The 24,689-nt window shown below is 34.5% G+C and overlaps 1 protein-coding gene across 8 annotated transcripts in view; it reads right to left on the minus strand.

Moving 5' to 3' along the window:
• Positions 1–340: 340 nt before the first annotated feature.
• Positions 341–24,689, minus strand: part of TUT4 (terminal uridylyl transferase 4) — a 119,076-nt gene continuing 94,727 nt past the window's right edge. For 2 of the 8 annotated variants that reach the window (XM_079141984.1, XM_079141985.1), the window contains exons 22-30: positions 24,404–24,581; positions 24,096–24,143; positions 23,894–23,976; positions 18,738–18,853; positions 17,619–17,842; positions 13,831–13,931; positions 10,101–10,548; positions 4,693–4,851; positions 341–3,135 (exon numbers count right to left, since the gene is read on the minus strand). In XM_079141984.1, the coding sequence (XP_078998110.1) occupies positions 3,047–3,135; positions 4,693–4,851; positions 10,101–10,548; positions 13,831–13,931; positions 17,619–17,842; positions 18,738–18,853; positions 23,894–23,976; positions 24,096–24,143; positions 24,404–24,581 (1,446 nt within the window). In that variant the 3' untranslated portion in view covers positions 341–3,046. Of the gene's footprint in view, positions 3,225–4,692; positions 4,852–10,100; positions 10,549–13,830; positions 13,932–17,618; positions 17,843–18,737; positions 18,854–23,893; positions 23,977–24,095; positions 24,144–24,403; positions 24,582–24,689 lie in introns of all 8 variants that reach the window. The other 6 variants (XM_079141988.1, XM_079141986.1, XM_079141987.1 and 3 more) reach the window with 6 other exon arrangements.

Below are 24,689 nucleotides of genomic sequence, written 5' to 3' on the forward strand. Positions count from 1 at the left end.
TCTGTTGAATTTGGGTGAAATTAATTTGCTATATGTTGAATACAGTATATGAGTCTGCTTTTGTACAACTATTTGTGTACATATGTCTGCTTGAGAGAGATGGCTAGAATTAATGAAGTTTACAAGATACTAATAGTACTTCTGGTTGTGGGCTTTTGAGTGATTATTATGCTTTGTACTTTTATATAATGCCTTTTACTTCCTCAATAAACACATTAAATTATTTTTTACAAGGAAAAAATAACTTAGGAGTTTAAAGATTTTTTTATAAGCATAACTAATACATTTTACATGTTGTTGTTTGCTGCTGCAAATTGGTAACCACTTTTTCTAGAGGGCAGTTACACAGTATGTAGGAGAAACTTTAGAACTTTCATCCTTTTACCCAGTAATCGCATTTTTTGGAATTCAACCTAACAATGAATATACACACAAATAGCTTTACCCCATCATCAATCTGCATATATTTTATATATATGAGAAAAGCTAAAAACAGCAAAAAATGTATCTGAAGACTGAACAAATAAGTTATACAGTGTATCATTTATATATTTTTGAATAATCAATGGCTAAGGAAAATTTAACTTTCATGTCAAACAATATAAAATATTTCAACACAATACGATCTTCATAATTGTATGTGTTTATTCTCTCGATAATTTCTGTAATTTTCAGTTGCTCTACAATGAATCTGAATTCATAATCAACTTTGCAAAATTATAAAACTGAGCTGCTATTGAATAAATAATAAACCAGAATTACCTGTTTTTCAACTTGGAAATGTTGCCAGTTATTGAACATTGGCAGTTACTGAAGGAAGGGGAAGCAAGATGCTGAAAATTAGAAGCTTAAACACAGAAATGTAAGTAAAACCAAGGTTATTGGTTACCAGGTTACCCATTGCCTTCAGGAAGGAAAGCTAAGCTAGGGGCATTCTCTGTTATAAATTTTGTTGTTTTGTTTTTTTATATGAAAATTTCAGTTATATACAAAAGTAGGGAGAACATTAAAATGAACACCCATGTACACTTCATCACCTGCTCTCCAAGACCTGGAGGAAGATGAAATATTTGAACATTAATTTTCAAGGACATCTTGATGCTTTAAGGTCATATTTTAACACAAAACCATATTGAGTCAAGTATCTCATTAATAACAAGATTTGACTCCACATCATACTAAAATTCTGAATGATACTACAGTTTTAATATGAAAAACTGACAGTAAACAGACCTGGTCTTAATACAGGGCTGTAAATGTGGCAGGGAATACCCTCCAACTTCCAATATTTCATGGAATATTTCAAATATCTTCCATATTGGGAAATAGAGCAAGAGTTCAGGTGGTCTCCTATTTAAGTAACATATCTGAGGAAGCAAAACAATGACAATGTACTGTCCTTAAAATACACTTTTCGTCATCTTATTCTGCACATTTCCAGAAAGATTTAAAGCACCACTTGGCCTAAATTCCTGGCAAATCTGACTAAGGGGTTAGAGAAATTACCTCACCTCAGTGATACTAAAAAAAACAAAACTATGCCTCCGTATTTCAATCTGCTGCAATAAACATTTCCATCAACAACCAACTACATGGTCCCATAAGATTATAGAGCTGAAATAGTCCTATTACCTAGAGAGGTGGTAAGCATCACATCTAGTACAATGCATTTCTCACAGGCTTATGAGAAATGGCTGGTGCAAAGTTACCCGTTGCACTGCCAATCACATAAAAGTACAGCACGTATGATTTTATACATACGTAATACTATAGTTTTTATCAAAGTGTATTCCTTCTGCTTATACAAAAAACAAGTTTACTATAAAAGAGTATGCTGTGTTACACTGGCAGCAGTCTCATACATCTAGTGTTTACTGCTTCTCAATTGCATCAAGAGGCCAGGTCAGGTGATTGAACCTCACACCACCTAGATTCATATAAGTACATTTTGTGATGTTTGCACAATAACAAAATGACCCAGTGACACATTTCTTAAAATGTATCCCCATCGTTGAGCAGCATGTGGTTCTAATTCTGTAGTCACTGATCACAAGCATTATTGGTAAACAATGATGGTCCTGGCAAGTGTGCTTTCTGGGTGGGAATACCAGGACCCAGAATGGGCCGTCTGGCACACACTAGGTTCCTCAGTAGATAACAATTAACTTCCCTCCATTCCAATGGCCAATATTAATCTCAATGTTTAAAAAATTCTTCCAAACATCTACTTCAATTCAAATTCCAACATGTAAAGTGTACTATGTCTGGAATTCACATTTTTGCTTTGCTCTTCAGTTTTCATTTTCAGTGATGAAATGGAGATGGTACCTGTAACCATCATCTTCATATAGTTATAAAAAATCCAAAAGAATAAGGGACTTCATGAAAAGATCCTTGGATATCTATGTCTGATTTAGAATACTTGCTAAAAATGAAACAGATCTTTGAATTCCTATGTTATAGGTTCCATCATCTAAACCAGGTGAATTAACCAAATTTTACTCTTATCAAAAAAAATTTATTAACTTAAAATAGAACTGCAAATACAAACAAAAGCAACTTTCTGTTCAAGTTTGAATATATTCAATATACAAGTATGTAAAAGAAAAAGATTTTGAATCTTCATGTTGTAATTTTTATTTTTTTACCTTTTAAAAAGTTTTTGGCACTACAAGGTTCTGTAAAGAATAGAAGTGACAAATTTAAAACACATGAAATCCTTTCCTAATTCTTAAGAACAATATATATATAAAGTCTGAAGCAACCAAAGTATGAATACAGCTAATAGAAAATAAAGAATGTAATTTTTAAATTCTCTCTTTATACAATTCATCAAGGTTAAACAAAACATAAAATTCCCTTAAAAATAGGGTAATAAAATAGATGAAATTTGTATCACTCGATTTAGTGATACTAGTAAAAACTATAGTTCATATTTATATACAAATAATACAGTGTTTAAAAACAATCTTAGAATTTAAATAAGCTATCTAAACGTGTTAAAATCTTAAATCAGGACCTGATTTGTTTTGCTTTCCATTAAATGTCACTTTTTCTGCTGAATGTAACTGACATTGAGGTACGGATACCCTTGAGACAGCAGGATTGGCTGGTTGCTGTGCATCGGTAGACCAGCTGAAAGAAAATGGACTCGCATTACTCCGACACGTTTCCTCTTGGTGGGTGGGGACAACGCTCTCTACACCGACGGGTGGCACATCTGTCTGTTGGATACAACACAGACAGGAAACTGAAAGGCTTGTGCCTACTTATCTGACAACCCCTTAGAATTAACTTATAGCTAATTCTCATTTTTCCTATTTATATAATAGCAGATGAAGTATGACAAAATATTTGGAAAGGAGATGATGAAGAAAAGGGAGAGAGAAATATAGGTATATGCAAGAAGAAATGAAGGGGAAGAATCAATGGGGAGAAACATACTACAGAAGAATTTCAGACTCTCCTCTGCTGAAAAGGCTTGTATAAGTAGTAATAACAACTTCCCTCAGCCCTACTTATCTACTCAAGAGAAGAACCCAATCACAGTCAAGATTCTTCTGCCAACCTAAAATACTGAGGTGCCTCAGCAGTATATGAATAGTCTCGGAAGGCATAAATGTGTTAAGCCTGAGATGTACACCAGAAGCCTCCCTTTAAATGTATCATTTCATTCAGTCAATATTTGCTGTACCTTTAATTTCATGAACTCCTAAATTTAACTATAATGACTCTGACTCCAGTGTCCTGAACTTCTCAGTTAACAACAGCAGAAGGCCAGATTGGGGCACTGTTGAAACAGCTATTCTTGAGGCAAGTGGATTACATAAAATGCTCCTAGTTCCTTGGAATTTTTAGTTTGTAATATTCATTACCCAGGTAAAGCCATTATGGGTACTACTATACCACTAACAGAATATAGATTCCTAATGTTATTTAGGTTCTATTTTTACTTAACAAATTTTTGTCTTTATTTGGAAAACTTCGATTCGATTCCTACCGCTTACTAAACCACATCTAACCCCTTTCATTATATAGTCTCAGCCTTCCCTCTATAGCCTTCATTTACATAACTTTCCCATATGTCCCCCATCTCCTAGTTCTATTATTTTCTCTCCTTCATTGTGATAGAAAAGACTCAGTGACTTTGGACATGTTACCCTTTTAGCTAAGAATACTCTTCCTTCCCTCTAATCTCAGAGTTTAAATCCCAGAGTTGGGCTGGGGTTGTGACTCTGTGGTAGAGTGCTTGCCTAGTAAGTGTGAGGCACTGGGTTTGATCCTCAGCACCACATAAAAATAAATAAAGGTATTAAAAATATATTAGCTTTTTAAACAAACTGTCAAATATTAAAACAATTTAAAGATCTACTTCAAATGTCAAAATCTTATGTGATATAATCTCTGTTATCCAAATCCCATTCCCTTTCCCAGGGTAATGTTAACTCATTCCTCTAAACTTTTCTATTTTTACATGTTTGCCTCTCCTAATAGAATGTGAATTAAGTATGGGGATTTTGTTTTACTTCTGCTTGAGCAACAAGCACCTTGCAGAGTGTAACACAATATGCTTTCTCATAAATGTTTACAGAATACATGAATTTTCACTCCCAGAACCTGGCTTTCACTGAGTTCCCTGTTCCAGAAAAAAACCCCACCCAAGTTTATTATCTAATCTGTAAGCAATGATACCTTGAGTATAGAAAGGTTTGTTGGGCTGAAATCTTGCATTTCCCTGATGCATGAAGTTTTGATGCAAACCATAAGGCCACGAAGCTGGGACGAGGGGAAAATGGGGACGTGGTGCATGTTCCCAAGGAATCGGAGGATTTAGCCCACGAAAGCCTGGCTCTGCATTTCAACAAGAAAAGAAAAACATGTTTTAAAACATTATTTTGTTCATTCAAACATTCCTTCACCCACAAAGATATACCTACCACTAGCTATGAACTAAACCAAATCCAGGTACCAAAAGTTTTTTAAAGAATCAATCATTATTATTTGCTCAAATTATAAGATATTCAGGAAGACATATACAATGATATATAATAATAGTTACATCAGATAGGCAAAAGATATTCTATAGGTAACTTTTTACCCCAGTGTTGAGGATGGAACCCAGGGCCTCATGCATGCAAGGAAAGTACTCTACCCCTGAGCTACTCCCCAGCCTGCAAAAGGTGTTCTAAAGAGGGGATTAGGGCTAGGGAGATAGCTCAGCTGGTAGAGTGTTTGCCTGGCAAACACAAGGCCCTGAGTTCGATCCCCAGTTCCGGAAATAGATAGGTAGATAGATAAATAAATAAATAAAAGAGGGGATTAACCCAGCCTTTAAAGGTTAAAGAAGGTTTTCTGAAAGACTGACTATGCAGAGTTTTAAAAGAACAAGGAACAAGTTAGGCAAAAAGGAACAGGGAGGAGTGTTCAGAGAGAACGAATAGCACATTAAAAAAACCTGAAAACAGGAAAGCATAGCAAATTTGAGAGCTACAAAACAAACATTAAGGAAAAGGCACAGAAACAAAGTTGTAAGAGAAAAAGCTGGACAGGTAGGTGGGGTAAGACATCTCAAAGAACCCTAATATGTCACACTATGGAACTTACATTTTATCCTAAGACAATGTCAACTATTCCAGAATCAATTATATCTTGAGCCTGGAAGGAGGTCCTATTAGAAGTTTGAAGCACTGTAGTATAATGGTTGAAAACCTGGGATTAGAATGGTTAGAACTCGGGACCAAACAGGTCTAAATTCAAATCACAGTTCTAAAAAGTACTAAGGTTCCATTTTGAACCCCAGATTGTTATGAAGGCTAAACGAAAAAACAATATAGTGGCATGAGTCATTGTCATTCTACAGCAAACCACCCACCAAAATCGATTTCTTTTCTCTCCATTTTTTTCCTACCCCCAGTAGTGGGGGTTGAACTCAGGGGCATTTTACCACTTAACTACATTCCCTAGCTTTTTTATTTTATTTGTGAGACAGCGTCTCACTCAATTGCCCAGGCTGGTCTTAAAACCTGCAATCCTCCTGCCTCAGCCTCCCAAGTCATCAGGATTACAGGTGTGAGCCACCATATCCAATATTTCCCATTAAGCTGCATTTTTATGTATGTTTCTTTTAAAGAGCATTACCCACTGAATCTTCTGGATTATTTCTGGTGAATTTTCTTATTCAGGGTCAATGTGTTAGGTAATAACTGAAAGATGCTGTCACTATTCACTAAACTTCTCAGCAGGAACTCAAAAATTAGGAAGTTTGGAATGTGGAAGAGTATGGAACAGAAAAATAAAACCCATATAATTACATTCTTACAAGCTTAGTCTTCCTGGGAAATAAACCATAAAGACAAAGTTGTTGATTCACTGTTAAGTTCATAAAGCCACATTATGACTAAAGGCTAAAACTGAAGGTCTCAGGGTTTACAAAATAAATGTGACCAGGTATAAAGATAAGTCATGACCAATTGAGGAATGGTGTTTTTGCATAAAAGATTATTTAAAAAAAAAAATTCCAATTTCACCTTGCCCAATTTTCACAGCCAAATGTTTGTCCAAGTACTATATAATCCTAATAAAGTTATTTCAAAACTGGGAAAATTCACACAATGTACATTTAAAAAAAAAAAACATATTATCATTTTAATATATTCCTACCCAGTCCTTCCATTTAAAACAATGGTAATTTCAGCTTTCATATTAATTATGAGTTGTGTATCAATACAACAAATAATATTTATTACGTTTATTATTATATCATAGTAATACATAACATGGATAATGTATCTACGATGTCAGGCACTAAACTGGCTACCAGAGAGACAATGATGAACAATAAACAAATCTTAGCCTCTAGAAGTTCATTCTCATGGGTTATGTAGACAAGTTAACAGGCAATTTTTAACACAGTAAGACTAGTGTTATGATATGGATATTAAGGGAATGAGGAGAGAAAGTGCACCTAATACAAATGAAAGACAAGATGAGTTAAAGCCTTTTTTTTTTTTTGGTGTGTGGTACCAGGCATTGAACCCAGGGGTGCTTAACCACTGAGCCACATCCCCAGCCCTTTTAATATTTTATTTAGAGACAGGGTATTGCTAAGATGCTTAGGGCCTCACTAAGTTGCTGGAGCTGGCTATGAACTCGAGATCTTCCTGCCTCAGCCTCCCAAGCGGTTGGGATTATATGCATGTGTCACCACATCTGGCTTTTATTTTTTATTTTAAGATAGGGTTTCATTAAGTTGTCCAGGCTGGCTTTGAGCTTGCAATCCTCCTGCCTCAGTCTCCCAAGTCCATGGGAACACAGGTGTGCACCACGATGCCTGGTTAGAGTTAAAGCCTTCTTGAAGAAAATGCTATAAATCTAAACATTTAACATGAATGAGTTAGCCAAGCTTTGATGCAAGACAGAAGAAAGTGTGAGAGTGGACAGCAGAAGTAATGAAGAGGACATTCCAGGCAAAAGAAACCAATCAACAGCCAGGGGTGAGAAACAATATGGCTGGCATGTTTGTAAGATGTTTTGTTAATTAGTTCTGTTAATTAGTTTTGTTAGTTAATTGTGACTGAAACAGAGGTCAATTATTGGCAAGTGGGGAGAAGAAACTAAAATTATAAAAACTGAGCTAATAATATATCAAAGAGCAAAACACTGGGCATGTCTTCATGGATACCTAACTCAGTTACTATCCTGGTACATGTCAGGGCATACACACAATAAACATCTAACATAAGCAAAAGCCATATACAAGGACCATGGATGCCATATATCCTTTGATCTTAGAAATCTAATTAAGACCCCACATTCTGGCATTTCTGCTAGCAAAATACATAATTTGCTTTGTTCCAAACAGGCTAAAGATACCTTCTACATCACAGTTTTCTAAGAAATAGCATAATTTGGCTAAAAATTATCCATAGAGTTCCTTTGAAAAATGATAAAGGGGAAAAAAATCGAGTTTTTGTCTGCATTTCCTGTGTGAATTACATTCTAGGGTGATCAAGTAGTTAATAAGGAAAAGTTCTTCCTTATGGAAGAATCTCCAAGAGTAAATACAAAAATCATCACTTTACAACTCCCAGTGAATTAATGGATAGTGGTTAACAATTATAAATGGCAAGACCATTAATAAAAATTGAGGAAGCCAGGAGCAATGGCATAAGCCAATAATCCTAGCAACTCAGGAGAGCAAGGTTGAAGACCAGCAGTTCAAGGCCAGTGTGGGCAACCTGTCAAGACCCTGTCTCAATAAATAAATAAATAAATAAATAGGGCTAGGGATATAGCTCAGTGGTAGAGTACCTCTTAAGTTCAATACCGGTACCAAAAAAAGAGAGAGGAACTTTATAATGGATAAAACAAGCTGACATTACCTAACTCACAGATCAAAGTTAAGTCACTAAAACAGGAACAATCAGACAGTTAAGTTTCTGCTAAAGTAAGACATCAGAAAATATATAGGACAATCAAGAAGTATTCTTGCCAACAAAAAGAACCCTGATCAAGATGGGAATGACAGTGCACATTTGTAATCTCACTGACTCAGGAGACTGAGGCAAGAGGATCGCCAAGTTCAAAGTCAGGTTAGGCAACTTGGTGAGACTCAGTCTCAAAATAAAATTTTAAAGAAGGGCAGGTAGGTGGGAATCTAGGGGCCTGTTTAGCATATGTGAAGCCCTTGGTTTAATCCCCATTACTGCAAGAAAAGAAAAACGAACCCGTACCTAATGGAACCACTGAATCTAACTACCACTTTACAGGAAATATGGACTCAGAAACAAATGTTAAATTATGACAAAAAGAAAATCTGACAACTCCAATATATAAGAAATTCATAAATATTTAATATGGGAGAATAAATATTCTGTTACAAAGGACATTAATGACATAAAAACCACATACAATGTATGGGCTTCATTATTCATTACTTGAATTCTGATTCAAATAAATAAAAATAAAAAACTTCTTAAATGGAGAAAAAAAGAAAAAGGAATGGATATAAGATAATACTGGATACAATAATGGTCTTATGATTTTTTAAAAATACAAACAAGTGTAAAAGCAAATTTGATTCAATGTCTGGAATTTGATTAAAGATTCAAGTCAAAAAAAATTTAAATGGGGGTAAGGAATCAGATTTTAAAAATAGCAAAATTATCGGTAACAAGTTCACTAATGAGGGGTTTGTTAAAATTTACACTCCCCATTTATTATGTTTCAAATTTTCCTTATTTGTTTTTAAAATAAATATAATTACCACTAAAAAGCAAGATACAAAACTAGCAACTAACAGCTATTTTAAAATAGGCAAGTATAAATAATATTTTCATAATTTATCAAAATATTAGTAGTTATATCTAGGAATTGAGATTATAGGTGATTTTCAAAATATATTCCATATGAACATATATTCCTGAAATAACAGAATAAGTATTATTTTTTTTTAAAATATTTTTAGCTGTAGATGGGACATATCTTTGTTTTTTTATGTGGTGCTGAGAATCGAACATAGTGCCTCACATGTGCTAGGCAAGTGCTCTACCACTGAGCCACAACCACAGCCCCAGTATTATTTCTTAATGCTACTAATTATTACTAGTATCCTTTGCTCTTTCAAGAATTATTCCTTACTCCGAGACACAGTAAAATCCATGGCACGTAGCACATATTTTGAAGAAAAAAATTAATTTACATCTTTACTTTTCAGTTTCACCAACTATAAAATGAATGCCAATAACACCTACATCAAGCAAATAGCAATGAAAATTAATTTTAAAAGTTAACAGCTAACATTTATGTGCATTAACTCATTTAATATTCACAACATCCTTATACTTTAGATGCTATTAATATTCCTATTTTACAGATGATACTAATGACATGCACAGAGATTACCCAAGACCTCATAATAAATGGCAGAGCCAGGATTCAAATCCAGGCACTCTAAATCCTGAGTCCACATTATGTATTTTAATCCTATACAAGCTCTATAAATAAAGCTTGCCTTCCTTTCTTCACATTATATTTCCCAAGTTCAACCAATGATACCAAACCTTTTTATAGACAGACACAAAAGAAGAAAAGGAAGTTACCAGAATTCCCCACTGCACCATTGTTCACCAGGGAATTTGGAGCCACAGTACGAGGCCAGTGTCCATCATGAGAGGAGCTAGGGATTGCCACAGGTCTGGCAGCAGGCTGTGCAAAGATGATGCTGGGATCGTTCAAGCCCATATTGCTGGGGGCACTGCCTGGTGCAGAATGGATCACTGGGCCATGGATGGGCCAGGATGGGGCAGGGATCTGGAGGGGGTGCATTGGCAACAATCCCATATTGTGCATGGGAGAATACTGAGCTGGTGGTGATTGGGGAAAGTTATACATGGGCATTTGGACTTGATGAGGGGGCTGAGCTCCCTGCTGAGGTGGGCCAAGCTTAGGCTGGGATCCTGGCTGGGATGGAGACTGGGTAATAGCAGCTGGCTGGGAAGAGTTCTGTGGGAATGGTTGGGGCTGAGGAGAATAAGATGGTGAATCAGACTGCAAAGAAAAGAAAGACACATTTTAAAGTTAATTTATAAAACATCTTAAATGTAGAGATTATCAAAATACAAAATTATGGAGTTATTTCATTAGAACATTATATACAGAACTGTATAACAAAAAGTAATAAAATCTCATTTTACATGAATACTAGAATTTTCCCAAGGTACTCAAACCCTCTCTCATGTGTGATGTCTCATAAACCTATTTCCAAAGAAAAGAGTTTAGATATCATTCCCATCACACAGAACATGTATTTCCTACTGTGAACTACAAATTTATATATAAACAACTCTTAGTTACTGTCATTCAATCCATCAACAAGCATTGAATGTCAGTTATGTACTGGGCATTATTTTAAGTACTAAAAATAAAACACTAACATGTATGCCCTCATGGAGCTTAAAGTTTATGAGGGAAAATACACAAAGCATATGAATATTATATAAGCAATCATAATAAAGCACAATGATTACTATGATAAAGAATGTATAGTGTATAATGAAATCCCAAAGCAGGAACACCTGAACCCACTTGGGGAGGAGGGAAGAAAATTTCAACAAATGTGGAAATCAATTAAAGCTTCCCAGAGGAAGTGACCTTTAAGCTGAGATTAAAGGTACACAAAGAAACTGGTATAAAAGAAGGCAGAGGTAAAGGGCATGGACGAATACTTCAGGTAGAGGGAAAAACATGATTGAAGATCTACAAGCATGAAAACGCATGGCTTTTTAAAAAAAATGGCATCTGAAGGAAGTTTAATGTTATTGCACTGCCAGGGCAGGGCAATGGCACATCTGAGGCTAAAGAACTAAGGAGGGGTTCTTAAAAGTCTTCTAATTTACAATATATACTGAAGGCAGTGGAAAACTTTTGAAGAGTCTTAAACAGGTCAAGAATGATCAATCTGCATTTTAGAAAAAATATCTGGTTTAAAAAAAATGAAATAGGAAATTTTTTTTAAAAAACGAGCTGATAAGACTTATTAGGAGGCTGCTACAATATAGCATTCCTAAGAAGATGGCAGCCTAGACTAAGAGATCCATGGGGACAGAGGGAAGCAAATAGCTGTGAGTTATTTTTGAAAGGCAGCAACAATAGGACTTAGAGACTAACAGGATGTAGCGGTAAGAGAGAAGGAAAAGTTTTGGAAACCAGATAGTGATAAAGATGATGAGATGACAAAACAAGAAAAGAGATAAAGCTGTGGGTAGGAGCAGGTAGAGAGAAATATAAGCTATAATCTAAACGTTGAAATTGAGGTGCTTTGTTAGACATCAGAATAGTGAAGTCCATTAGACAGACTCATGAAAAGCTTAAGTCAGGAAAAAGTGAGAGCAAGAGGCAGAGAAAGAAAATGAGGGACATCACAGAAGAGGGGTTAGAGCATAAGTCTGGAGACAACCTGAGGATTCACGTTTTGATTTCAACTATCTACTGACCTCAGACAAGAAACTTATATTTCAGCTTCTTCACTTATAAAGTATAAACAGAAGATACCTCATATGTTTACAATGATTTAAAAAATATATGTAGAAACTATAAATACTAAATTCTGGATAATAGATTTTTTGTTTTTGTTTTTGGAGAAGGAATCTTGCTATGATGTCCAGGCTGGTCCCAAACTCCTCATCCAAGTAATCCTCCCACCTCAGCCTCCCAAGAGCTGGGAATACAGGCACACACACACAGGCCACCATGCCCAGTTGTAGATACATTTCTGTAGCAAGGGAAGGGTGGTAGGAAAGTCTTAAGATAGGAATAGGATCAAAGAGGGCTGATGCACAGGGATTTGAATTGTGGATATTTTTTAATAAAGCAAAAATAACAATGTTCAAAATAGTTAAATCCTGGGGTTGATACGTAGAGGTAGGTTTATCATTTTCATACTTTTCTAATATTTTTGAAATATTTTATAAAAGAAATAATCTATGCATAGCACACAGGACTCAATGATACATTAAATTAAATGTAATTACTATTATTATATAACATTTATGAAAGTATCAGATGATAGGTATTCAAATATTTGGGGGGGTGGTGGGAAACTTCTTAAATTCTTTCCAAGACGCCACTACTCCTTTTCAAATACTCATCAGAGTTTTTCTAAAACACAAATCACATCAGATCTAGCATATTTAATAGTTAACAACTTTGAAACTATAAAGATTTGGATTTAAATTATAATACCCCTCATATTCAGCTTCCTGATTGGTAAAATTTGAATTATATCTATCACTTCACATTACTACTGAAAAGATTAAATTTGGTAAGTATGAAGCACTGAAACACAATTACCAAGTTTGGATAAATACTCTATATTAATATAGAATAATTAATTTAAGAAGTGCAAGATGATTTAGACAAGGATTAAGAGCAACTCAGCAAAGTCATTATAAAACTTGTGAGTCTGAATTTTAATCTGATACTTTGGTCTTTCACAAAGTGTATAACACTAGGTATTCACATGTCAAGTGATGAGAAACACACAGAAGTTTCATGTAAACAAAATGCCACATACATACTGCCCTAACAGCACTGAACTCCTAATATATATGGATTATTAAAAATATGATGTATATTTATACCAATTACTGAGAATAGAGGGAAAGCCCAATTAATGTCTTATCAAATCACAGGCTATTACTAAGATCCTAAGCTTGGATTTAAAAGAAATGGTGCAACAGAAAAATTGAATAATTTCTCATTGAATCTAATAGATCAAATCCAACACATTACACTGGTATAAATTTATCTTTTTAACATACTAAATAAAAACATATTCCCTTTGTGTCCCTTCTACAAATTTTGCCATTAGTAGCCTCTAAATTGGGAAAATAAAACTAAATTTATATTAGCAAATGAACAAGGATATTTGTACAACTAGGCTCAGCAGCTAAAGTGAAGAAGAATGAAAAATGAAAAGCTATACATTAAATTTTCATGTCTATTGTTATTAATGGTACTGATATTTTCCTATAAGGCAAAGTGTGAAAACTTAAAGTCATTACTTATTTTAATCTACTGTCTAGGTAAGTGTTATTTTACAAATGAAGAAGCAAACTCATGTACGTAGCTTGCCCACTGATAGAAACCCAGATATACATTACTCCAAAAGTAATGTTCATTCCACCTTGTGGGCCTAGCAAGGTCTACAAAGTACCACATTATCTCAAAAGATTTTATCTGCCAATCTGAGAGAGAGAAACTCCCATCACCCACAAGAGATAATGCTATCTACCTGTCAAGATTTAACTCGTTTGCAGGCAGAATACTTACACATTCTGAGGACTGTCTAGTCCTTATGGACTGATCTCCCTGTTGCTGGGCCGAACCGGCCACCTGTTGGGCATTTACAAGGTTTCGGACCAGCTGGGCTGCTAAGAGAAGACATCACAAAAAAATAAAAATAAAAAAATAAAGAAAGTAGCAGAAAAATAGCAATCAATAAACTCCTTTATATAAAAGCGTTTCAAATCTCTCTGAAATGTTATAAACTTGGGACACTTGGACTTTTAAACTATGCCTACATTAGTGGAAGACTGTAACAACTAATTTTTTAAAGACATTTTTCAATTCTGCAGATCAATTTTTTTCTTTCCTTCTGTGGTTTTTTTTTTTTTTTTTTTTTTTTTTTTTTTTAATGCTGGAGTCAAACCTAAAGATTTATGCATGCTAGCTATAGACCCAACCCCAGATCAATTTAAAATGCACACCCAGGGTAGGGATGTAGCTGAGTGGTAGAGTGCAATGCTTAGCATGTACAAAGTCCTCATTCAGGGTTTGATCATCAACACACACACACACAAAAAAAAGCATACCAGTTTTGAAAATAAGAACAAATTATGCCTTACTGCTTCTCTAAAGAAGCTGAAAAACTGGAAATCACAATTTCTAAAGGAATCTGGAAGGCTGGGGTGGGTATAGCTCAGTGGAAGAGAGCTCTCATAGTATGCACAAGACCCTGGGTTCAATCCCCAGCACTGCAAAAAGTAATAGTTTAGTAAACAAAATAAAATAGTTTTATGGCTTGGATCCAGAATGTTCCCAAAGTCTCATGCGTTGTGAAGGGCTTGGTTCCCAATGCAGCAAGGTTCAGAAGTGGAATTTTGGGGAAGTAGCTGAATCATAAGGGCTCTAATCTCATCACTGGATTAATTCATTGATATCTGAATGGACTATTGGGAGATAGTGGAAACTGCCTACAGTTTTCATGGTTGGAAGTAGGTCGGGTCACTGGGGACATTCCCTTGGAGACTACATGTTGTACCTTGTCTCAGGCCTCTTCTCTCTGCTTTCTGGTTGCCTTAAGCTGAGCAGTATTCCTCTACCACCCTACTACCAAGATGTTCTGCCTCATCTCTGGTCCAAAGAAATGGAACCAGTTGACCATGGACTGAAGTCTGAGCAAAATAAACCTGTCCTCTAAATTGTTTTTCTCAGGTGTTTGTCAAAGGAACAAAAAGCTGACAAAAATAAATAGTCTGCTGGGTTTTTTTCCCTTTAAATAAACTCATTTGGTAATAATTCTTAAAATTCCTTGTAAAATACAACAGGAACAGGTCTCTCATTCATAACTGCAGTGGGAAGAACTATAATTTCCTCTATATATGTCCTGGAAAAAAAAAAAAAAAAGTTGTAGGACATACAAAACCTAAACGAATCAATGACTTGTAATGAAATAGAAGCAGTAATAAAACACCTTCCAAAAAAGAAAAGCCCAAGACCAGACTCTGAATTATACCAAACCTTTAAAGAAAAATTAATACTAATACTCCTCAAATTATTCCATGAAACAGAAAAGGAAGGAACACTTTCAAATTCATTCTATAAAGACAGTATCACATTCATATCAAAATCAGATAAGGACACATTCAAAGAAAGAAAAAAACAAACCAATATCCCAATGAACTTAGATGCAAAAATACTTAATACAATATCAACAAATCATGTTCAACAACAAATTAAGAAGATTGTACATCATGACCAAGTGGTTTTATTTCAAAGATGCAAGAATGGTTTAATACACAAATCCATAAAGGTAACTCATCACATAAATAGAATTAAGAACAAAAGTTACTTGGTCATCTAATACATGCAGAGAAGAACTTTGACAAAATTCAGCACCTATTTAAGATATAAACACTGAAGAAACTAGGGCTAGAAGAACCTACCTCAACATCATAAAGACTATATATGAAAAACTCAGTCAACCTCATAGTAAATGGGGAAAAACTGAAAGCATTTCCTTTAAAATTCAGAACAGCAAAAGGATGTCCACTCTTACCACTTCTATTTAACACAGTGCTAGAAATTCTAGTCAGAACAATTAGAGAAGAAAATAAGAGGAATAAAATTAGGAAAGGAAAAGTTAAATTATCATTGTTTCCACATGATATGATCCTATGCTTAGAAGATCTAAAAGCTCCACCAAAAAGCTGCTAGGGCTAATAAATTTGGCAAAGTAGCAGGTTACAAAATCAACATACAAAATCAACAGCCTTCCCACATACCAACAATGAATCTGTTGAGAAAGAAATCAGAAAAATTCCATTCACAATAGGCTCAAAAAAGGAAAAAAACAAAAAAAAAAACCCTAGGAATAAATCTAATTAAGGACATGAAAGACCTCTACAATGAAAACTAGAGAACACTGAAGATATTGAAGATCTCAGAGGATGGAAAGACTTCCCATGTTCATGGATATGCAGAATTAATAGTTAAAATGGCCACACTACCAAAAGTAATACACAGATTCAATGCAATCCCCATCAAAAATCCCAATGACATTCTTCAAAGAACTAGAAAAAAGTTCTAATACTCATTTGAAAGAATAAAAGACCCAGAATAGCCAAAGCAATTCTAAGTCAAAAAAACAATGCTGAAGGCATCCCAATACCTGACTTCAAATTATACTACAGGGCTATCATGACAAAAACTACATGCCAGTGGTATAATAACAGACACATAGACCAGTGAATGGTAAAGAACAGAAGACACAGAGGCAAACCCACACATTTACAATCATCTGATCCTTGACAAAGGTGCCAAAAACATGTACTGGAGAAAAGACAGCCTTTTTAACAAATGGTGCTGGGAAAACTGGTTAACCATATATAAAAGAATGAAACTAGACCCTTATCTCTCACCCTACAAAAATCAACTCAATAGGGACACAGACCTAGGAATTAGACCAGAAACGATGCAACTCCTAGAAGAAAACCTAGAGTCAACACTTCGACATATAGGCACAGGCAACAACTTTCTCATTAGTCCCCTTAAAGCTCAGGAAATAATGCAAGAGTTAAATGGGATGGCATTAAATTAAAAAGCTCTGCACAGCAATTGGAATGTGAAGGAAGAACATACAGAATGTGAGAAAACTCTTTGCAAGCTACTCTTCATACAGAGGACTAGTATCTAGAATACATAAATAACTCAAAAAACTTAACACCAAAAAACTCAATAGGCAAGTGAATTAAACAGATACTTCTCAAAAGAAGAAATACAAATGACCAAAAATATATGAAAAAATGTTCCACAGGGTTCAATCCCTGATATCAAAAACAAAATAAGTTAAATTGACAGAAATAAGAATCTGTCTCAAATCCAAAGGATACTTATAGGGAAGGTATAATACAACAAACTGTGAAGGCCTTGATAGTGACCATATATAAGTACTATTTGAAGTAAAAATCTCATTGTCTAAATGTTTACTTTTTTTTTTTTTTTTTGGTACCAGGGACTGAACCCAGGGGTACTTAGCCACTGAGTCACATCCCCAGCTCCTTTTTATTTTGAGATAGGGTCTCACTAAGTTGCTTTAGGGCCTTTGCTAGGTTGCTCAGCCTGGCTTTGAACTTTCAACCTTCCTGCCTCAGTCTCCCAAGCTGCTGGGATTATAGGCATGTGTCACTGTACCCAGCAAATTTTAACTCTCTAAGAAATTACAAGGTTCAAAATCACATAATTAGGTTTAAAATAAAGAGGAAAAGGGGTCCTTGGCATGACATCAACATACATGACTTGATTTCCACCAGAAATTATTTTTGGCCTTTTCTGTTTACCTGCCACACTGCTATTCCTCTGACGGGCCAGCTTGACCTCTGGGCATTCCCTTCGTACATGTCCTGCATCTCCACATATAAAACATCTGAGGTCTCTGGGGTCTCTAAAGTCTCGAGTGTCATGGAGGTCTCGTGGGTCAAGAAGGTCTCGGGAGTCTTTCTCTTCTTCATTCCCTTCCTTCTCTTCTTCGCTGTCTTTCTTCTTCAGTCTAAACAGTAAACTGCTGATACCAATAATGTGGGGCTAGGGACTTGTATACTGAGCAAGTCACGGAATAAACTATACACAATTACAAAGAAACTAAAAGGTCACTGCTTCATGCATTTTTGAAGACAAGGGAACTCACATTTATTACCCACCTACTCATATGGCAGAAATTAAGTATTCTAGTTAGCTTTATAAAATAATATATTTAAACTTTTTAATGTTAAGTTTTTACATTTCCAAGAATTCTTAGAGATTTATATTATCTCCACTCTAAAGAAGAACCTGAAGCTTAGAGAAAATAAGTATCTTGCCTAAATTTAACAATCAGCAAACAACAGTGATGAGAACTACAAGTTTGTTTCATAATTTTCCAATTTTTGTGTTAAGCCAAACTTGATAATGAAAGAAAAGATTTTCCTCATCTACTAAATACAGCATGTAGAACTTGGGACATATAAATCACAGATATATTTTGAGAGATGCATATTCCTCAGGTTACAAAATATACAGGTATATCTCACTATATATATATCTCAAGGATTCAGTTATTTGTATTTTAATTATTGGTTTGCATGACTATGAGGTCTTCAATTAGAACCCCATGCATTTGTCATTTTTTTAAATCTTAACTCTCAGCACAGTTCCCAACACATAGTAGGTGTCAATAAATGCTTATTCAATTAAAGAAAAAACTTGAATGAATTAATGAACAAACGAAAGTTATAAGACACCATTATAACACAAGTAAATATCACTTTTACAAAATTCCACTCAAATGAACATTTACCTAAGGTCCAATTTAAGGCCCTGAACTGTCTGACTCACTTAAAACAATTCTGAATACAATTACAGTTACAAACTGGTCTTACATTTATTTACCCTGTAATGTTGATATATAAACATTTGCCAACCTTTTCCTTTTAGGGCAGTCTTTCATGTAGTGGCCTATTTTTCCACACACACGGCAACATCGATCATTAGGAGCCAGTTCTCCATCTGTTAATACTCTGGAATCAAAGAAGTACTCCTAGGGAGGAAAATATAATTTTACTTGGAAAAAAACATCACTATAAAGCCTTTAGATCCAAATGGAAAAGAGAGAGCAAGATGCAAATTTGGCTTAAAGTAAATAAAGATCAATAAATATTACATTATAATATTAAACATTAAATTGTAATACTAAATATTGTATCATGACATTATAATAAGATTCAGGATCATCATCAACATCACTGTTACTAACAATACTAAACACTTCACATCCACATTATACTGACAGAGATGCTACAGGTGAATGAGAATATCTCAATAGATAGTATTTCCATCCTTATTTTATAAATGAAGAACTGAAGCTCAGAGAGCTAAAGACATTTGTCTATAGTAAAATATCTGGTTAAGTCTCAGATAAGGACTTAGGGTTGTCTATTCTGACTACAAAGTTCATTCTTTCTGCTATAGCGGGCTACTTCTGGAAAGAAATTATTCGCTGTACAAATGACCTTTGTGTGAATAAAGAAATTCTCTACTTAATTTCAAATATAATTGGATTTTTAAACTATTATAGAACACATAATATTTATTATATAAAGTAAACTCTAAACAGAAGGAAGAGAACTAAAAAGCAAATAATTTTCCTCAGTCTTTTTTTTGAGGGGGGCACTAGGGATTGAACCCAGGGCACATTACTACTGAACTACATTCCCAGCCCTTTCCATCTCCTTCTGCCTTCCAAGTACCTGGGATTACAGGCATGTACCACCATGCCCAGCTACTTTTCCCAAGTCTTAGAATCAGGTTCATTTTTGCTTTACCTCAGCACCTTATTATCCTTCTCAGTGTTCAGTTTTGTACTGTCACAAATTCTAGTTGGTCCTAACAGTACCCATACTTCTGGAAGGCAAGAAAACATGTCCACTTAGCAGTCAACAAATCTATTTATAAATCTATTTATAAATCAGACTTAGCAGTCAGGGATAAAGTGATATATCCAATAGAATGACCTTGTTTTTGTAAATAATAACAGTGGTGAGGGTATAGAAAATGGGAACCCACACTTATGGCTAGTGGGATGTAAAATAGCATAACCACTTAGAAAACACTTTAGCAGTTCCTCAAATACTTAAAACATAAACTTATCTAAATGATGCAGCAATTCAATTATTAGTTATATACAGGAAAATGAAAACATTGACACACAAAAAAATCAATGCACGAATATTTACAATAGCATTACTCTTAATAGTCAAAAAGTAGAAGTAATTCGAAGGTCCAACAATTGTTAAGTGGATAAATAAAATGTGGTATAGCTATACAATGGAATATTATTCAGACACAAAAAGGAATGAAATACTGATATATACTATGATATGGATGAACCTTGAGAATATTATGCTAAGTAAAAAAAGCCAGTTCCAAAAGACTACATATTGTATGACTCCACTTATATGAAATTTCCAGAATAGGAAAATTCATAAAGACAAAATGAGCCAGGTTTGGTGGTACTCATCTATAATCCCAGTGGCCTGGGAGACTGAGGCAGGAGGATCATAAGTTCGAAGTCAGGTTCAGCAACTTAGCAACACCTTGTCTCAAAATAAAAAAATAAAAAGGGCTGGGGATGTGGCTCAGTGAATAAGCACCCCTGGGTTCAATCCCCAGAACCATCCCCCTTGAGAAAAATACAGTATATTCATGGTTTGAGAAGAGGAGAGAGGAAATGAGGATGGACTGCTATTTGGGGCAGAATTTCTTTTAAAGAGGACAAAAATTTTCTAAATTACATTGTAGCAATTTTTGCAAAATACTTTGAATATTCTAAAACCATTGAATTGCACAGACTTGTACATTATGTGAATTATATCTCAATAAAACTTTAAAAAATAAGGACAAGAGATTAATACTTCTTCATATTTGTTATTGACAAACCATTATAATTAATTAAAAGCTTTATCATTCTATTTTCTGCCAGGACAAACTTAAGGCCTTTCTCATTTCACCAGGAGCTTAAGGCAGAAACCTAGGAATCATTCTGAACTAGTTCTCCTTCATTTATCACCTCTAATTAATCATCAAGTTGTATCCATTCTATTCCTGAATTTTCTCTTGAGTTCACATTTCTCTACCCTGCCATCCCAGTTAAGATGGCCTACATCTAAGTTTAGCACTTTTTCTGAAAAGAGCCAAGAAGTAAGTATTTTAGGTGATATGGCAAAACTTAAAATGCAATATAAGTACTTATATGAGAAAAAGAAAACTGTACACAAAACTTTTTATTGAAGCAAATATGCCAAAAGTAAAAATTAATTAGAATCTTTGTAATGTAAGTTTGCTAATAGAATGGAATTTCTTTTTGGGGAGACAATAGTTTACTTAATTGGGGTTCACAGTTAGTGTTTCCTATCATTAAAATGAATGGCAAATGTTCATCTGTAAATTCAGATCTTCAGTTACATTTTATGTATTCCATCTTTGAAAATGATTGGTTAGGGGTATAAGGGTTTGAACCCAAAAGTGCTTAACCACTGAGCCACATCCCCATTCCTTTTTATTTTTTATTTTGAGACAGGCCTTGATAAGTTGCTGAGGCGGTCTCAGACTTGGAATCCTCTGTCAGTCTCCCAAGTCATTGGCATTACAGGTGTGCATCACCACACCCAGCTTTTGAAAATGTTTTTGACAGATGAAAAGGATGAAGATTTAGGGTAAAGAGAATAAAGAAGGGATCGAAAGTGTACATGGAAGGACTAGTATTCAACAGAGTAGAGATCTACAGATATAGTCATATTTAAAGATCTGGCAATAGAAAGTCGAAGAATACTTATTTGATACTATTATTTCAGGAAAATCATCTACTAAGGAGAAGGCAGACGTCAAAGATGGGACAAACTGCAGGGGTAACTGAGTTTTTGATAAAACAAATTTTGAGATACTATTTACAAAACGGGAGAGAGAAACATAACTAACTAAATGAAAGTTGGGGCTGGTAAATATTAATTTAGAGTGGTACTATGTATGTACTTAAAACTCCCTAACTTTATGATTTTTTTTTTCTATCAGCTACCCTTATAGGCAGATGGTGGATAGCTAAACTTATGTAAGGCTGAACACATAAGGGTGCAAACCTGAGAAGACAGCACTAAAGGATTTAAAGTATGTGCCAAAAAACAGAGAATCTAAGTCAAACAAAAGAAGAAAATTAGGATAGACGATAACAGATAAGAAAAAAGTAGATCAATACTATATATTAGATAATCTAATAACATGAAGAATAAAGTGGGAATATTTGAGTAAGCAAGAAAAGTGAAAGAATGGGAAATGTACTTTATCTGCATACAACTATCCTTATTCTGTTAAATTCTTAGTACCTAGCAGTGAAATAAGTATGAAGCATAAACATCAAAGACAGCTTAAAGAACATTTTTCTACAATATAAGTCATAACACTGAAATAATGAAGGCAACTTAACTCTCCATCAAAGGAAAATATTTAAATAAACCAGCATATCCAAGCTATAGAATACTATAAACTGACTGATAAAATGGAATAAAGTACATAAAAAAAAAAACCGGTCAGTAGACTCAATGGCTCCTTTTGCTAGGCCCTCAAACTGATGTTTGACTCTTTAAACAAACAACATTCAAAATCAAAGATTGTGGTATCAATATAAATTTGAAGACTACTAAAATAATATATTGAGTTTTAGCACATGAAGATGAGCACACTTTGTTTACTAAAGTCCCTAATTCAGTATTCTGCTAAAAAGCCTCAGTGTGTACACTGCTAGATTCCCACTAAATATATACACATAAATAGTTGGAATTTCCACAATTTCAGATAAAATGTCAAATGTTCATTTATTGCTATGTCAATTAATGTTAGTAAAATTGTTTTATTTATTTATTTATTTATTTATTTGTGCTGGGGATTGAATCCAGGGCCTCGTGCTTGCAAGGCAAGCACTCTACCCACTGAGCTATAGCCCCAGCCCCTCCTTTTTTTAAAAGTTATTTTGTTCTTGCATGCTTTTTATATTGTTTCAAAGTTTCCTGTTATTTTACTTCTCTCCATTATAATTATTGTCACCCCCTAACAGACTGGACAATCAAATGTATCTGAGAACTAGTGCTCCAAGGGAAAAAAGATCCAGACCTCTCTGCTTTTCTTACGCCCCTGTAAGAAAGAAGTTCAGCCCTGACACTGGACTAAGTAAGTTCAAGGACATTCCTTAAGCAATAGAAAATACAAGATTTTTCTCTCTCCCTTAAGATTTCTTTTCTTACAAGTTTCTTGCTCCAAAACTGAGACTTTCTTTCCTTTCTTTTTTTTTTTCTTTCTTTTGTGGTGCTGGGGATTGAACCCAGGGCCTTGTGCACACAAGGCAAGCACTCTACCAACTGAGCTATATCCCCAGCCCCCGAAACTAAGACTTTCTATAGTCTCCTAACCAATAAAAAGTAAACAAAAACAAAAATGAGACCAAGGGGAAAGTGCAACCTATGTAGCCCAGTTCAGGCAAAAAGAAACCTCTCAGTTACACACCATCCAATTCAGTACTGAGGCAACACAAAAATTACAATAGATGTTTTGGCAAATAAAAAAAAAAAATATGACTATGGCCTCATCTTCTCTATGTATATTTTCATCAAGATGATTTGTATAGATGGAAAACATCAGTGAGCCAAACCTCAAATTCAATAATCAGTTATCCTGAGTCTTGATTAGTCTCTCTCATTCACTCAACAAATGATTATTTGGTGCAAACTATGTGCCTAACACTACAACAAGCATTGGCGATATAAAGATAAACCTTACAGAAATGGATCTTGCCTTCGTGGAGCTTACTTGCTGATGTGACAGAATTTAACAAGTAGATTAAAAAAATAAACAAATTTTAATAAAATACATTTCATTGTGGATGATTATAAGTACAAGGAAAAAACAGGGAGCTATGACCATCTTTTTCCCTATTCATACACCAACCTGGAAACAGGATCAGGTTTCTTTCACTAGAAAAACAAAATTTTGTAATAAAAAAGAAAAGAGTCAAAATTCAAATAACATAACTTACAGCTTCTCTGCCAATGAGTGGATAAAAGGGGGTACCAAAAAGTTTCCTTCCATTAATAAATGCCTTCATGATGAAATTGGTCACTATTAAAAAAAGAAGAAAATAATAAAGATACAGAAGATACAGACATTAATATGTCAGGTTTTTTTTTTTTAATATGTCAGACCTTTAAAAGCAGGTAATCCCCATATTTCAAACTTACTTTTTCTAGAAACTCCAGCACCAAGGTTATGATTCAAGTCAAAAGGATCTAAAAAGAAATATTTGTAATTTATGAATTATATTCATTGTAATATAAAATATACTTGGCCAGAACTATAGTCCAATATTACATATTCTCAGACGGTGCAAGTCAGCAAATTATTCTTTTAAAATCATACATTAAGGGATGAAATTGATAAATATTAAGAGAAAGAACCTTTCAAATCCTGATGTGGTTTAGTTTTCTCCTCAAGTTCTTTGGCCAAATTTTTGCTTTGTTATTAAATTAAAATCAACATAAATTATTACCTTCGATTGCAATGCATTTAGATGTCCACTGCTTTTCAAAAGTTGTCAACAGTTTTTTCTGCCGAATGCTAATTACATATTCCTTGAAATCAAACTCTTCAGTATAGAAGCGAAGAAGTCCCAACCAAAGCTCTCCTAATGATTCTGTGTTCTTCCCAAGGGAAGGTAAACGCTTTTTCTACAGATAAGGAGAAGGAGGGGATGGGTGGTAAGAGGAGGGGATAAGAAAAGTATCTATATTATCTAAGAGAGATGAACAGCAACTCAAAGTAATATTATTAAATTA

This window comes from Sciurus vulgaris (genome assembly GCF_902686455.1).
Source record: "Sciurus vulgaris genome assembly, chromosome: 1".
Lineage (NCBI taxonomy): Eukaryota > Metazoa > Chordata > Mammalia > Rodentia > Sciuridae > Sciurus > Sciurus vulgaris.